Source organism: Ovis aries, chromosome 2 (genome assembly GCF_016772045.2).
Source record: "Ovis aries strain OAR_USU_Benz2616 breed Rambouillet chromosome 2, ARS-UI_Ramb_v3.0, whole genome shotgun sequence".
NCBI classification, from domain to species: Eukaryota; Metazoa; Chordata; class Mammalia; order Artiodactyla; family Bovidae; genus Ovis; species Ovis aries.
The window spans coordinates 18,965,711-18,982,599 of record NC_056055.1 but is presented as its reverse complement, the minus strand read 5'-3'; the positions used below and the strand labels follow the sequence as shown (position 1 = coordinate 18,982,599).

The 16,889-nt window shown below is 34.8% G+C and overlaps 1 protein-coding gene across 2 annotated transcripts in view; it reads left to right on the top strand.

The window, feature by feature from the left end:
• The window catches only part of SMC2 (structural maintenance of chromosomes 2), a 52,208-nt gene that overhangs the window by 18,820 nt on the left and 16,499 nt on the right, over positions 1-16,889 (top strand). For both annotated transcript variants that reach the window (XM_060410813.1, XM_027964163.2), the window contains exons 11-19: positions 18-177; positions 566-683; positions 1,436-1,574; positions 2,149-2,268; positions 5,019-5,223; positions 7,095-7,230; positions 9,608-9,732; positions 14,329-14,522; positions 15,591-15,734. In XM_060410813.1, the coding sequence (XP_060266796.1) occupies positions 18-177; positions 566-683; positions 1,436-1,574; positions 2,149-2,268; positions 5,019-5,223; positions 7,095-7,230; positions 9,608-9,732; positions 14,329-14,522; positions 15,591-15,734 (1,341 nt within the window). The remainder of the gene's footprint in view (positions 1-17; positions 178-565; positions 684-1,435; positions 1,575-2,148; positions 2,269-5,018; positions 5,224-7,094; positions 7,231-9,607; positions 9,733-14,328; positions 14,523-15,590; positions 15,735-16,889) is intronic.

Below are 16,889 nucleotides of genomic sequence, written 5' to 3'. Positions count from 1 at the left end.
ATGTTTTTCTGTTACAGGCTCAGATGAAGTTGAAACATGCCCAACAAGAATTAAAGACTAAACAAACAGAAATTAAGAAGATGGATAGTGGCTATAGGAAAGATCAAGAAGCATTAGAAGCTGTGAAAAAACTTAAAGAAAAACTTGAAACTGAAATGAAAAGGCTAAATTATGAAGGTTTGCCTTTAAAGACATGTTAAATCATTAGGAAGTAGTGATTATTAATAGAAACTTAAAGGAGATAGCAAGTAGGAAATTTTTTTTACCTCATTAATGTTAATGGGAATAGTATAAAAATTATTTATACTATAATCAGAAAAATATCAAAGCATAAAACAATCCTTTGAATTGAAAGGATGAAAATGGTTTTATGTGTTGAAAATATGTCTACTTGACACAATAGAAATTCAAAAGTTAAGTATGCTTTTCTTTAATATTTATCAGGAATTTGCATTTTGCTTTTAGAAATGCTTTGGAAATAGAGATTACTAATATTTTCCTTAAAAAAGTAGAATATTTGAGCTTTTAAAACATGGTTTCAATTTACTTATGGCTTACTGTTCAGAAAACAAGGAGGAAAGCCTTCTGGAAAGGCGCAGGCAGCTATCTCGTGATATCAGTAGACTAAAAGAAACAGAAGAAGCTCTCCTGGCCAGATTTCCCAATCTTCGATTTGCCTATAGGTAAGAGTTGAATCTTGAAATTGAACATGGTAGTAACTAGGATATATTTTTGTATAAAAGATACCGTAAGCTGCTTTTCCTTAATTGTTTTTTCTTTTTTCCTTAAATCTTTATTGAACGTTTCAGATTTGTAGACAGGAAATTCTTGTGAAATTTAAGGTTACTAATGCCACTCATCTCAAAACCAAAATAAGGGGAATTTAATCTTAGTCCAAAAAGTTTGTTTAATTTATTTTTATCATTAATGTTAAATAGCTGTGTTAACATTTTACAGTTTGTTTTATTAATGCTATATGGTTTTTTTCTTGGAATACTTAATATATGTATTACAAAGATTAGGACATTAAAGTTATTTTTGTTACCTTCAAAACATTATGTTTACTGAAATCTTTTGATTTGAAAACAATAGTCTATTAAGGATAAATTAGCATACTGTATACATAGTTTAAAAAACCAGGGTACGTTAATTTATAAAAGCTTCATTGCTAAAAAGACTCAGCTGACAATGCAACAGAACTTCAGTTTGTAAAAAAGAAAGTGACAACGGAAAACATAAATATTTGTGAAACACAATAAAAGGTGTGTCTGTAGCTGGACAATCACAAGACATTTGAAATCTTTTAATTTTGATAAAACTGCTGATTATTGTGCTTTCTATTTAATGTATTGTCAGAAAGAGCTCTTGACTAGTAAAATACAACTTTTTCTATTTTCTTGTCTAAGATTAATTTTTGTCCACTTTTCTGTTTTAGGGATCCAGAGAAGAACTGGAATAGAAATTGTGTGAAGGGACTTGTAGCTTCACTGATCAGTGTAAAAGATACTTCTGCAACCACTGCTTTAGAATTAGTGGCCGGAGACCGACTCTACAATGTTGTAGTAGACACAGAGGTAAACTGATTTTATTTAAAACATATAATTGCTGTTAAAACTATAATAGCTGCTAGCTTGAAAAATCATGTGCTCTTAGAAGAATTGGGTACTTTATTGATGTTTTAAACTTTTTCTAAGGCTAAATGTTGGGCTTCCCTGATAACTCAGCTGGTAAAGAATCTGCCTGCAATGTGGGAGACCTGGGTTTGATCCTTGGGTTGGAAAGATTCTCTGGAGAAGGGAACGGCTACTCACTCCAGTATCCTGGCCTGGAGAATTCCATGGCCTGTATATAGTCCATGGAGTCGCAAAGAGTTGGACATGACTGAACGACTTTCACTTAAGGCTAAATGTTTATCTTTACAGGGTAAAACGATAGAGTTAATGATTTTTTACATTTTATTAACATTATTCCAGAGGAAGTCGTATGCTAACTCCAGAGTCCAGAATGCACATATCCATCTTAGAATTTTGATTGTTCAGGATAGTAGGCACTCAGCATGTTTATAAATTCCTAAACTTGTACTGTTTCCATTTAAATGTTTTTTGTTGTCATTAATATTTTTTTCATTTCTAATGCACGATGTTTTAGGTTACTGGAAAAAAACTACTAGAAAAGGGGGAATTGAAGCGTCGATACACTATAATTCCACTCAATAAAATTTCATCCAGATGTATTACTCCAGAAACTCTGAGGATTGCTCAGAATCTGGTAAGTCTTTTTTATATGCTTTGTCTGCATCTTACTGTTTTTTTGTTTTTTTTTTAATTATAGGATATTAACTGTCCTCTGAAGTAAATTGGGATTTTAATCATATATCAAACCACACAATTTTATTGTGTTACTGTGCTTTAAAAAGTTAAGATACCAAGAGAATAAAATCAGCTTTTGTGAAATTAGATGGAAAGAGAACAGAAATGTTGGAAGACTAAAATTCTCTTTGATATTTTAGAATGTCTTTAAAAGATTTTTATTGGACTATAGTTGGTTTAAATGTGTTTTGGGTATACTGCTAGATGATTCAATTATACATACATGTGTATATCCATTATTTTTCAGACTTTTTTTCCCATATAGATTATTACAGAATATTGAGTAGAGTTCCTTGTGCTGTACAGTAGGTCCTTGTTATCTGTTTTATTTTTGCATGTTGTGTGTGTTAAGTCACTTTAATCATGTCCGACTCTTTGTGACCCTATGCACTGTAGCCTGCTAGGCTTCTCTGTCCCTGGGATTCTCCAGGGAAGAATACTGGAGTGGGTTGCCATGGCCTCCTTCCAGGATCTTCCTGACCCAGGGATGGAAGCTTCCTCTCTTATGCCTTCTGCATTGGCAGGTTGATTCTTTACCACGAGCGCCATCTGGGCAGTAGAGTTCCCTGTGCTATACAGTAGTAGGTCCTTGTTGGTTATCTGTTTTATTTATACTAAGGATTCGCTCAGTCATATCTGACTCTTTGCAACCCCGTGGACTATAGCCCACCAGGCTCCTCCATCCATGTGATTGTCCAGGCAAGAATACTGGAGTGGGTTGCCATTTCTTTCTCCACTGTTTTATTCGTAGTAGTGTGTAACTGTTAACTCCAATCTCCTAATTTATTACTTCCCCTACATTTCCCCTGTGGAAGCCGTAAATATGATTTTTAAAATCTGTGAGTCTGTTTTATAAATAAGCATTTGCTTGTCTGTAAAGCTTTTGATTTCTCTGTTGAAGCTGAATGAGATCCTTCTGTGTAGAGTAATCTCTTCATTGTAGGTTTTTCTCTTTCATCACTAGGGCTTGTGGCTCAGCTGGTAAAGAATCACCTGCAATGCGGGAGACCTGGGTTCCTTCCCTGGGTTGGGAAGATCCCTTGGAGAAGGGAATAGCTACCCACTTCAGTTTTCAAGAGTTGGACATGACTGAGTGACTCACTTTCACATTAAATATTAAACTTTTGATTTCTGATTAATGAGAATTATAGAACTTATAGAGAAATATAGGAGTTCTGCAGGTTTTTTTTTTCATTCCAGGCAGACTTAAACCAGCTATGGTGATAACCATTATGGAACATAATCTGTCAGTCTTGCAGAGATGCTTCTCTACTAGAGTTTTTCTAGATTGCCCACCAACCTGTGAACATACAAAGCAGGTAGCCAGGATATGCAGTCAGCTGCTGGGCTAGATCTAAAGTAGTATGGTTTCTAGTGAATAAATGAGTGCAAGGAAATATATTTAAAAGGCTACTGTGGTTGTATAATATTTGGTAAGAACATGAAACCAGTTTTAACTTTCAGTAGTGATATCAGTATTTGAGCAGGTATTCTAAGTTCATAAGTAAAAAAAACAATTATGTGAAACCTGAAACTGCATGTATAATTAAGATAATAAATGGATATTCAGTAAATTTCTGAAATTGAGAAGCATATTCAGTAAATTTCAGAAATTGAGAAGCCTTCAATGGAAATTGTTTACTGTCAGAAGAAAGATGAGTATAGAGTAAATAGGTGGTAATTTTGGTTAGTACTTCTTTTACTTTGAAAAATCACCTAAGTCTAGAAGGAAGTTATTCTCATCTGGGGTCAAGTTCCAGTGTTAGAAGTAAGTTGGGGTTTTAAGTAACAACAAAAGTACTTTTACCCAGATCCCTTAGCCACACACACTGAATGGTAACTGCTATGTCAGAGGACATTGCTGAACATATGTTGCAGAGAGCTGCCTTCATTATAATTTCTGCTACTGCTGCACTCTGTAAAGTATATTCAGTTCAGTTCAGTTCAGTTGCTCAGTCATGTCCGACTCTTTGTGACCCCATGAATCGCAGCACGCCAGGCCTCCCTGTCCATCACCAACTCCCAGAGTTCACTCAAACTCACGTCCATCGAGTCGGTGATGCCATATTAGGTTGTTTTAACAATAGGCTGAGGTAGACATTAAAAAACAAAGGGTGAGAAAAGACAGTTGGATCAAAATAAAAGATTGAGAGATTTTTTAAGTTACTTTTTTACTCTCAATTACTGTTTTCGTTTCTATAACTGGAAGGTAGTTGCTCTAGCATGTTTTATTTGAGTAGAAAAGTATTCACTTTGGGACAACCAAGTTGATAGTTGAAGTAAAACATGTAATTGTGTAACTGTGTTGATCTAGAAATTGTACTTTAAGAAAGTGTGTTCACAGATAATCCACTTTGAATTTAGAAACTTGATAGGGGCTTCTACTTGATTGAAACTCATGACTGGTATTTTAGCTAAATGTTTTACTTAGATTTTTCAGTGCTTAAACTTGAATTGTTTTTTTTTCTAAAAGTGAGTTTTCTATAGCATTTTAGAAAATTCAAAAAGAGTTGTAGTGCTGGGTTCATATATTAAGTTACTGTTAGTATTTATACTAACAGTTGTGGGCGTTATTAGTATTTTATAAAATAGTATTTGAAAGGAAAGGAGTAATATGTATTATGACATATGACATATGTTTTCTCACAGGTTGGCCCTAATAATGTTCATGTGGCTCTTTCCCTGGTTGAATACAAACCAGAACTTCAGAAAGCAATGGAATTTGTCTTTGGAATGACATTTGTTTGTGACAATATGGATAATGCAAAAAAAGTAGCTTTTGATAAAAGGATAATGACTAGAACTGTAACTCTAGGAGGTGATGTGTTTGATCCTCATGGGACATTGAGTGGAGGTAGGATTTATATCATTTTTTCCTCCTAACTCCTTTGTTCTAAATAGGATGGGGACTTTTTTTTTTAATAGGAATTATTGGGGTTGGAATAATTCAGTGTTTCATTCCTAAAGGATTGAGTTTTCATTTGTGACAGTTACTTATTATTAATTGAGAAATTATACACTGTCATCATCCAGATGGAACTCATAGTCTAATAATCAGTACTATAGCTTTTCTTGCTCACCTATTCTTGTTTTCTCTTTTTTGCCAGATATTCTAGTCACTGGGAAACAAAGTATTTTTATTCAGTGCAATTGTAGCTTGACCACCCAGTTTTCCTTTAGGAAACATGTTAACTTCTAATATGTGTATATGCTACTGCTCCTGTCAAAAGTAAAGCAAAACTTTAAATCTGCCCTGAGATGGTGCCTTAAGAAAGGAATTCTTAAGTAGTGAGCATGTATTTCGTGTCCTAATATTTGTGACACTGTTTCCATATCCATGTCAAGTGACCATGTGATAAACTAACAAATACTGAACAGTACTTACTGTGTACTAGGCAGTGTTGTAAGCCTGTATGTCCAGTACAGTAGCTACTAGCCACATGTGACTTTCCATTTAAATAAGGTAATTAAAATTAAATAGAATAATTTACTTAATTGCAGTAGGCATATTTCAAGGGCTCAGTAACCACAGTGGTTAGTGGGTAATTAGATAGTGCAGATATGGAAAATTTCTATCATTCTATAAAGCCCTATGCTAAGGACTTTAATTAGTTCATTTAATCTTTATAGCAACCTTGAAGTAGACATAACTATCTTTTCCATTATATGTTTGTAGAAACTAAAGCATAGAACAGTTAAGAATTTGCTGATAAGTGGCAGAGCCAGGGGTCAGAGTTTAAAGAGGTAGCCTGATTTCACAGTTTGTGCTTTTAACCAAACCAAGAGACTTGGATCCCTCTTGAGTTATGAAGTATCTTAATTTCTTTCTAGTCCAAGAAAACAGTAGCCAATATAATGAGTTTCATGATCAAGTTCCTCAGAGTACACAATAACTAGTATTTTACAGTTGGAAGATAGAGACCAAATATTTTAAAATATCTAGATTAGAAGGAACATTTTAGATTTCACTGAATTATATGTTCTTGAAATCCCCCCTTAAGTGATGGCAGATATGTAACCCCATGTCATATAAGCAAAGTGTTCATAATAGCATTGTTGATTGACCTTCCTTTCTTCCATCAAACCTAGAGTTTTCTTGACAGCTTAACACCTCAGCCTGTTACTGCCAGACAGTTATAATGCATGTAAGGTGAAACCAGTTTACTATGCTGTGTCAAGTTTAGATCATGTTACGATATGGTAATAAACAGCTCCCAAATGTCAGTGGCTTACAGGTTTATTCTATAATTATGCTACATCATGTTACTTGTCTCTGCTCCATGTTATTCTCATTATGGGATTTAGGCTGACTGGAAAATAAATCTTTTTTTTTGAACATACTTTATACATGGGAAAGGGAAAACACATGGTAAATGATGTGCTCCCTCTTAAAGCTTACTCTCAGAAGAGGCAGATTTCCCACCTCATCGGCTAGAGCACATGGCTAAGCCTGATCTTAGTAGAGCAGAAAGTGGTTCTGAGAGGGATCCACCCAGTGAGCAAAGGCAATGATGATTCTGAATAAATAATCCACCACATATAGAGTGTTTGTTATCATATATGTATGCCCTAAGATTCAAGTGATAAAATGGATTCTGTAGCTTCATAAACCACTAAAGATTGGCTGTTGAATTATTTCAAGTGTAAATCTCTTACAAAACTGTATTGTTTCCTAAATACATGGCAACTCAGTGTCCAAGGCCTGTTTCAATTTGCCTCTGTCAGGTGCTCGATCCCAGGCAACTTCCATTTTAATGAAGTTTCAAGAACTTAAAGATGTTCAAGATGAGCTCAGAACCAAGGAGAATGAGCTGCAGGCTCTAGAAGAGGAATTAGCCAATCTTAAAAACACTGCTGAAAAGTAAGACTTTGGTTGGATTAAGCTGTTATTAAAATTTTTAAAAAATAAATAATAACCTTAGTATTGAATAAGTTGTGAATTGATAACTTATCAGTTATATGTATTTTTTAATATAAGTGATGTCTTTGTTTTACAAAATTATGGAAAGTTAATTAAAAAGAAGAAAGAAAAATCAACCAAATATTCCTGTTTTTCTACTGAGATATATACTCTGTTAACATTCTGTGGGGATTAGTGGGGAAACACACAGATGCTCTGAAGGTTGATGCCAGAGGACACTTGAGTCCTTGATTTGAAATGTTGTAATATACTGTAGCATTGATTGGGTGTCTGTAACTAAGTTTTGCAGCCTTATGGCTGTCCTATACATGTTGAAAATAGCTAGGTTGCCTGTGGAGAAGTTAAACAAGTTTATGTCAAAAGTCACTGCGAAAATTAAAGTGTTTACTTCCAGTGTTCTTTCTTTGTGGGTGTGGATATAGGTATGTGTGTGTACTGTTCAACATTACTTCTGTTTGTGTATGATACATATTTATGTATGATGAAATATATGTGTGCCACATTTTTTTTTCATAATTGGGGTCATGCTATTCAATGTAACCCTTTTTGTCTCCTAACATTATTTACTATTGCGTGTCTCATGTGCCAAGTACTCTTCAAAGAACTGGGAATATAGCAGTGAATCAAATAGATAAATTTCTTCCTTTATCTTATTTCCATATGTGGAGTTGGGGCAACAGACAATATAAAAAGTTAAATTGGTAAAAGGTATGTTAGATAATCTAAATTCTAAGAATAAAAATGTAAAATAGGAAAGAAGTGTTGAAAGTTTATATGGGGTGGGCAGGGAAAGCCTTACTGAGAAGATGACTTTTGAATAAACACCTGAATGATGTTGAGTGAACTCACTATGTGGTTATCCAGAAGAGTCTTTAAAAACTTCAAGAGTATAAATGCCACAAACTTAACAAAGTACAGTATTTGAGAGTTTAATCGTAATTTTTTTCTAATCCCTCTGAAGATGGCAAGTGGGAGATGAGATAAACATTTTATTTAGAATTCACAATACTGAATAAAGGTAAGAGAAAATAAAAGATAAAAACTTAAATTTTTTTTGAGGGGTAAACTTTTGGCATTTATCTTCTGAAATTATCAAAGCTTAGAATAGTACTAAGACTTTTTTGGGACACAATATATATATGGAAAAGATTGTTTACAGTAAGTCAAAGGGGCCATTCCAAGATGTAAATTGTATCATAAATGCCCACTTTCAAACATATACATGTAAAGCCTACCTTTTACCTTCGTTGACATATGACATTAATCATAAAATTAAAGAACTTTCTGTGAGAAAGATAAAAAGATGTTTCTGAAATGTGGAAGCTCTGTCAAGGGAATGAATTACAAACTCAATTGTAGTCACATTTGGCTTGGAACTGTTTGTTGAGCAGTACTAGGTCGTTTATTCTACAGAGTTGTTTTGTAGACTAATTGTGGCCCTGAGGTCCAGGAAGAAAAGAAGATTTTGAAAAATGAAAGTGGAAGGGTCACCTAAAGCCATTCTTTCATAGACCATATCAGGAAAATAGCTTGCCTTTTTTAAAAACTTTCTTTACATTTTTAAATGAGTTGAAAAATGACTCTGAGTTAAAATTATGGCTTTTTAATTGCTGTCAAGCAATCTCAGACAAGAATACTCAAGGGAGTATTTATAAGTTGCTTGTTTTTTGCCCTCAAACCTCGTGATTTTCTAGTTACAAGCAACCTTTGAATTTACTATAATTTAAAATTTCACTGCAGCTGAATTAGCAAAATACCTTCCAAAGCCATAATTTGAAGCTGCCAGAACTGGGGGACAATTAAAGGATCTACAAAAAATAAGTGCTTGGTGAATGTTTAAGTTTAGTACTATGTCATTTTGAACCACCAGTCTCCTTACAAAATGGAGGCAGTGTTATTATTTTTTAAAACATTTGAAACTGGGGACTAAGCTAACCAAACTTTTGAAATTTTATACAATTGTTTTATATTCTGTTTTTGTGATGGAGGCTGTTATGGAGTTTTTCTTTTAGATAAGGATCAGTGAGAAGGGTTATTTTTAAGGTAACTTATTTATTCAAAGATTATTAGTATTTTCTAAAATTAAGAATATTTCTGTGGATAGTTACTATTGGTCTTGGTCATTTAGAGTACCTTCAGTAACCAAGTCAAACTTGAGTTTAATTGATGTTTTAGAAGTGTGCAAGTCATCAAAATGAGTCTTGTAAAGTGGCATCGTACATTATGTTGTATGAGTTTGTTTTAGGTAAGAGCTGTTTAAATGCATGTCTCAAACATCAGAAAAATTGTCATTTATTATAAATTTATCTTCCTTAAGGTATCGCCACCTTAAACAGCAGTGGGAGATGAAAGCTGAGGAGGTAGATTTATTACAAACCAAGCTTCAGCAAAGCTCGTATCACAAGCAACAGGAAGAATTAGATACTCTTAAAAAAATCATTGGTAAGTTAAAACATTTTGTGCTAATCTGTTTCAACTGATAACCATACTTTAGGTATTTGAAGCTCTCATGTTTATTGTATGTTTTAATTATATGTAATAATTTTCTGTTAATTTGTGCTTTTTTGTTGGGTTGCTCATAGCTTGTTTTTATTGTTCTCATGTACCACATTTATAAATACCTTTTGTGTTATATGCTTGTCTTTTGGTTTTGTTTATGTTTATAGTATTTTTGTTATATGTGTATAACTATCTCTGTCCCTAATTTTAAGAACCTATCTTAACACCTTTAATCAGAATTTAATTGTATGTGGCAGTTTTAAATTTCTCTTACTCCTTAGGACTATTCACAGGCCTATTTTCCCCCACTAATATTTTTATTCATTTTTTCTCTTTTATAAAATTTAAAATGTATTCACTTCATTCACCTTCCCCACCCCCTGCCTTTGCTGCTGCTGCTGCTGCTAACTGCTAAGTTGCTTCATTCGTGTCCGACTCTATGTGACCCCATAGATGGCAGCCCACCCAGTCTCCCATCCCTCTGTGACCTAAGATATTTAAGATTCCACATATAAGTGAGATCATATGGTATTTATCTTTCTTTGACTTATTTCACTTTATGTAATGCCCTCAAAGTCCATCCATGTTATTGCAAATGGTAGGATTTCCTTCTTTTTTTATGGTTGAATAGTATGCTGTGGTATGTTCATGCCACAGTTTCTTTATCTATTCATCCATTAGTGGACTCAGGTTGTTTCCGTGTTGTAAATAATGAAGCAGTGAACACCACCTGTCTTTTGATAGCCAGTATAACAGTTGAGGTGATCGCTCTTTGTGGTTTTGATTTCAATTTCCCTTATGATTAATGTTGAGTATCTTTTCATTTACCTCTCAGCTGTTTGTACATCTTCTGTGGAAAATGTGTATCCAGGTCCTCTATTTTTTGGTTTGATCAGTTTTCTTTCCCGTTGAATCATATGAGTTCTTAATATGGTTTCGATATTAACCCCTTATCAGATAGATGATTTACAAATGTTTTCTGTTCAGTAGGTTGCCTTTTAGCTTTGTTGATGATTTGCTTTGCTGTGCAGGAGCTTTTTGGTTGGATGTAGTCCCCCTTGGTCACTTCTGCTTTTGGTGTCAAATTCCAAAAATCATCAACACCTATGTTATGGAGCTTACCACCTGTTTTCTTCTAGGAGTTTCATGATTTCAGGTTTTACCTTCAAGTCTTTAATCCATTTTGACTTAACTTTTGTATGTGGTGTTAGACTTAACTTTTGTATGTGGTGTTAGAAAGTGGTCTGGTTTCATTCTTTTGTAAGTGACTGTCCAGGTTCCTTGCAACATTTACTGAAGAGACTGTCTTTTCCCATAACATATTCTTGACTCCTTTGTCATAAATTAATTGATCATGTGTGCATGGGCTTTGTTTTGGGGTTCTTTTATTCAGTAGTCCCATTGATCCTTGTGTCTGTTTTTATGCCACTACTCTACTGCTTTAATTACTCTAGCTTGGTAATATAGTTTGAAATCAGGGAATATAGTGCCTCCAGTTTTGTTGTTCTTTTTCAAGATTGCTTTGGCTGTTCAGGGTCTTTTGTGGTTCCATACAGATTTTCAGATTGTTCATTCTATTCCTATGAAATAGGACATTGAAAGTTTGAAAGGATCTGACTTGAATCTGTAGCTTGCATTGGGTAATATGGACATTTTAACAATATCCTTCCAATCTGTGAAGAGAGAATATTTTACCATTTATTTCTGTCTTCAGTTTCTTTCATCAGTGTTTCATAGTTTTCAGTGTACATATCTTTCACCTCCTTGGTTAAATTTATTCTGAGGTATTTTCTTTTTGATACAGTCGTGAATGGGATTGTTTTCTGTATAGAAACAACAGATTTTTGTAATTGATTTTGTATTCTGCAGCTCTGTTGACTTGCTTATTATTTCTAACATCTTTTTGATGGAGTCTTTACAGTTTTCTATTTATAATAGGGTTTTCTGTTTTGTCGTCTACAAATAATGACAGTTTTACTTCTTTCTTTCCTATTTGGATGCCCTTCTTTTCCTTGCCCTGTTGCTGTAGCACTTCCAACACTTTGTTGAATAAAAGTGGTGTGGCATCCTTATCTTTTTTTTGGTCTTAGAGGAAATGCTTTCAGCTTTTTACCATTGAGTATCAGAAACACTGGGCTGGAAGAAGCACAAGCTGGAATCAAGATTGCTGGGAGAAATATCAATAACCTCAGATATGCAGATGACACCACCCTTATGGCAGAAAGTGAAGAGGAACTAAAGAGCCTCTTGATGAAAGTGAAAGAGGAAAGTGAACAAGTTGGCTTAAAGCTCAACATTCAGAAAATGAAGATAATGGCATCCAGTCCCATCACTTCATGGGAAATAGATGGGGAAACAGTGGAAACAGTGTCAGACTTTATTTTGGGGGGCTCCAAAATCACTGCAGATGGTGATTGCAGCCATGAAATTAAAAGACACTTACTCCTTGGAAGGAACGTTATGACCAACCTAGATAGCATATTGAAAAGCAGAGACATTACTTTGTTGACTAAGGTCCATTTAGTCAAGGCTATGGTTTTTCCAGTAGTCATGTATGAATGTGAGAGTTGGACTGTGAAGAAAGCTGAGTGCCGAAGAATTGATGCTTTTGAACTGTGGTGTTGGAGAAGACTCTTGAGAGTCCCTTCTACTGCTAGGAGATCCAACCAGTCCATTCTGAAGAAGATCAGCCCTGAGATTTCTTTGGAAGGAATGATGCTAAAGCTGAACTCTAGTACTTTGGCCACCTCATGTGAAGAGTTGACTCATTGGAAAAGACTGATACTGGGAGGGACTGGAGGCAGGAGGAGAAGGGGATGACAGAGGATGAGATGGCTGGATGGCATCACCGACTCAATGGACATGAGTCTGAGTGAACTCCAGGAGTTGGTGATGGACAGGGAGGCCTGGCGTGCTGCGATCCATGGGGTCGCGAAGAGTCGGACACGACTGAGTGACTGAACTGAACTGAAAACATCAATGTATCCCTGGAGTAAATCCCACCTAGTCATGGTGTATGATTCAGTGTGTTCTTGAATTCAGTTTGCTGATGTTTTGTTGAGGATTTTTACATTTATGTTCATCAGGGATGACAGCCTGTGATTTTTTTTGCTTATGGTTTCTTTGTCTGGTTTTGATATCAGGATGATGATGGCTTCACAAAATGCATTTGAAAGAATTTTCTTTTTGTCTGATTTTTGGAAGAATTTGAAAAGGAAAGATTAGTATTAACTCTTTAAATGTTTGATTTAATTCAACTGGACTTTTGTTTGTTGGGAGGTTTTTGATTCCTTATTAAATTTCCATATTACTGTCTTTTCACATTTTCTATGTCATCATGATTTAATCTTGTTAGGTTGTCTTTTTCTAGGGATTTATTTCTTATGGGTTGTCTGATTTGTTGGTGTGAAATTTTTCATAGTTACCTTTTATGATTCCTTATATTTCTGCGGTATCAGTTGCAGTATCTTTTATTTCTGACTTTGAGTCTCTTTTTTTCCCCTTAGGTCTAGCTGGAAGGTTATTGGTTTTAAAGAGCCAGCTTTTAATTTCATGGATTCTTTTTTCTATTTCTTTTTAGTCTCAATTTCATTTATTTCCACACTGATCTTTATTATTTGCTTCCTTCTACTAACTTTGGGTTTTGTTTTTTCTTCTTTTTGATGCAATTCTAAATGGGACTGTTTAGTATATAGAAACACAACAGATTTTTGGTGTAAAGTTGTTTGAGATTTTTCTTTATTTCTTTAGGTTGGCATTTGTTGCTATGAACTTAACTCCTCGAACTGATTTTGCTACATCTAATGTACATTTGGTTTGTTGTATTTCTGTTTATCTTTGTGTTGGGTATTTTTAAAATTTCTCTTTTGATTTCTAGAATGATATTCTACAGTGAAAACTAGTATAGGAAATTGTATAATCTTGGCTTTCAAGGTTATGTTTGTACCTAGTCCTAACACTTAACAGTGTATGTTGATTGTGAGCATAACATGCTCATTCTATCTTACTTTATTTTTTTAATGTCTAAATTCAGAGGTAATATGTTTCCTATGCTTCGTCCTAAGTATAGTCTCACAATATTTCTCCACTTTAATAAGAGTTTCCTTGAATAAAAATAAGTGAGCAAGGAACACTAAGTTAAGCTTTTTTATGGGGTTAATTAAAAGTATTCTTATAACTAAAATAAAAGTACCATAGTTATGTGCTCAGTTCTGGTTTTATAAAGCATATGGTATATAAAACGGTCTGTGATCTTTTTATAAGTTAAATTGTAGATAAAGTTTATGTTACTCAATTTCATGTGATTGGAAATAATTTCTTTACAGAATTTAGATAATTCAAGTATGGCTCTAAGGTATGACCTGTGTTTTCAACATACTATTTCTAGGATAAAGTTAGAACAGTTAATTTTTTTTAAACTCTTGACTCCAACTTTCTATACCTTTTCTTCTCTTAAAAGTTGAATTTGTAAGCCCTTTTCTGTAGCTGTTACTAGTTGGAAGATCTCATTTAGTTGTATTTGCCTGCTTTATAATGCAGAGGAAAGTGAGGAGACCTTAAAAAACACCAAAGAAATTCAGAAAAAAGCTGAAGAAAAATATGAGGTGTTGGAGAATAAAATGAAAAATGCTGAAGCTGAAAGAGAGAAAGAACTGAAGGATGCACAGAAAAAACTAGATTGTGCCAGAACTAAAGCAGATGCTTCTAGCAAAAAAATGAAAGAAAAACAACAGGTAATTTTTTTTAATAGAATTAATCTTTTAACATCAGCGTAGAACTGAAGGGTGGTAGAGCACCATTGGTTGACATGGCCTTCTTCATCGATATGTGTCACAAATCAAAAAGTGAGAGACAAAGTTGCTTGATAAAGGTTTGATTTTGATAATGTTTCATTCAGGAGTGGACCAAAGCTTGTATCATGTAAGCCAAGCTGTGTCTTATCAGAGAATCACTGTTGACGTTTCTGTTTGGTGATCATCTGTTTGAACAGACACTGTGAAGGAATAATGATGGCAAAGCATGTTATATTTGCAGTGCTATTCAGTTGTAGACTATTTTGGATAGTTTCAAGGCTGGAATTTGAACCTATGTTTTTCTGTTTACAAAGAAGGCTACATGCTCAATCACTATTCTATACAATTTCACTATTGAATACAGTTTCACTTAAATCTAACTTTGCTTCACAGTTCTTTTTAAACCCACCTTATGATTCTACTATTAAATATTTAGCTTTATACAAAGCATTTTGTAAAGAACTAAAGGCTATAATGGGAAAGAAGAGAAGCTATTTTTTTTTGTCATTAAATAATTGTTTAAAAAAGGTTTTTAACCTCTCCTAATTTATCTGCTATATAGAATTCTGTATTATTTTTCTCTATAGGAATAAAAGGATGAAATAGTTTATGCAGAGTTCTTTGAACCCATAAAAATTGTATGTACATTTTTTAATATAGAAAAATAAATTCATTTTCCCTTTTTCTTCTTTGGAAGCAGCTTACATGTTTTCAGTAATTGAGTAAGCTATGGTCCTTACTTGCTTAAGTATCTTATTAGTTTTGCTGAAGTGAAGTCGCTCAGTCATGTCCGACTCATTGTGACCCAATGGACTGTAGCCTACTGGGCTCCTCTGTCCATGGGATTTTCCAGGCAAGAATACTGGAGTGGGTTGCCATTTCTTTCTCCAGGGGAACTTCCCAACCCAGGGATCTAACCTGGGTCTCCCGCATTGTAGGCAGACGCTTTACTGTCTGAGCCACAGTAGTTGGTAACTATTGAATGCCCAGATGCTGTGTTTTTTATAGGAAGTTGAAGCTATCACCCTGGAGCTGGAGGAGCTCAAGAGAGAGCATGCATCCTATGAACAACAGCTTGAAGCTGTAAAGGAAGCTATCATATCCTACGAGGGTCAGATTGCAGTAATGGCCTCTGAGGTGGCTAAAAATGAGGTGAGAGTGATTTAACCACATTAGAGAAATACAGATATCAGTCTGCTTCTGAAATGGTGGCTTAAAGATGTTTGACTTCAGAGGTCTCAGTCTCTTCACCCCTGTCATGATGAGAGGGAAAATGATGACTACCAATCAGAAAGAGTCCTGAAATAATATCACTAATTGTTTTAGTCCAGGTCTATTGGAAAATGAAAACACCCAGTAATTTGACCAGGCCGAGTTTAAATAAAAATTATTAACTATAACAGGAATTTGGAATGATGTATGACTGGATTGCTAAGGGGTAGAGAAAACTCTAAAGAATGAATAGCAGATATAGGAGCAGTTATTACCTATAAGCTGAAGCAGTGCACCCCCAGAAGGAACAAATCTGGAAAAGAGCCCCATTCTACCTGCAAGGCTGATAACTACATGTAGTTGGAAAACACATTATTGTGGCCCTCTGGTGGTGGGGTTTGGTGTAGTAGGGAAACCATGCTGAGCAAAGTGCTGCACAGGACATCTGCTGGGAAAACAGCTTTCTGGGACACCAGGGGGACTGGCCACAGGGAGGTGCCCAGCCTGTGAACAGGCTGCAAAGACTGCTGCTGGGTATGCCATGTAAGTGACAACCTTGCCTTTGAGAAAAGCACATCAGAACCAAGAAGTGAAGCCCCTTCCTTCTCCAGTGTCCCTAAAGCATCCTTTACTGATGAGGCTTCATATTGTTACACTCGGCAAGGGAGAGTTGTTCCCATCTCAGAAGCAGGCAGTGAAGGGTGGATTTGGGGTACGAGGTTTCATGTTGTGAAGATATTTCTATTTCCTGCAAATATTAGAAATGCTCCCTCATGAATATTGGATACCCTCTTGACCCTTTCTTTGATTTTGACCTTGAATTCTGTTTTGTTTCATTATTTCTACTCATACTTTTTAAAACTCAGATTTAATTGGCATAACATTTATATTGGTTTCAGGTGTACAATATAATGGTTCAACATTTTAATATATTGTGAAATGATCACCCCATAGCAGGTTTTTTTCTTGTGATGAGAACTTTTTAAGATGTGCTGTCTTAGCAACTTTGAAATACATAGTAGTAGTTATTATTACTACTGTCACCATGCCCTACAAAGTGTAACCACCTTTGGTTTTTTGATACACCTTTTTGTT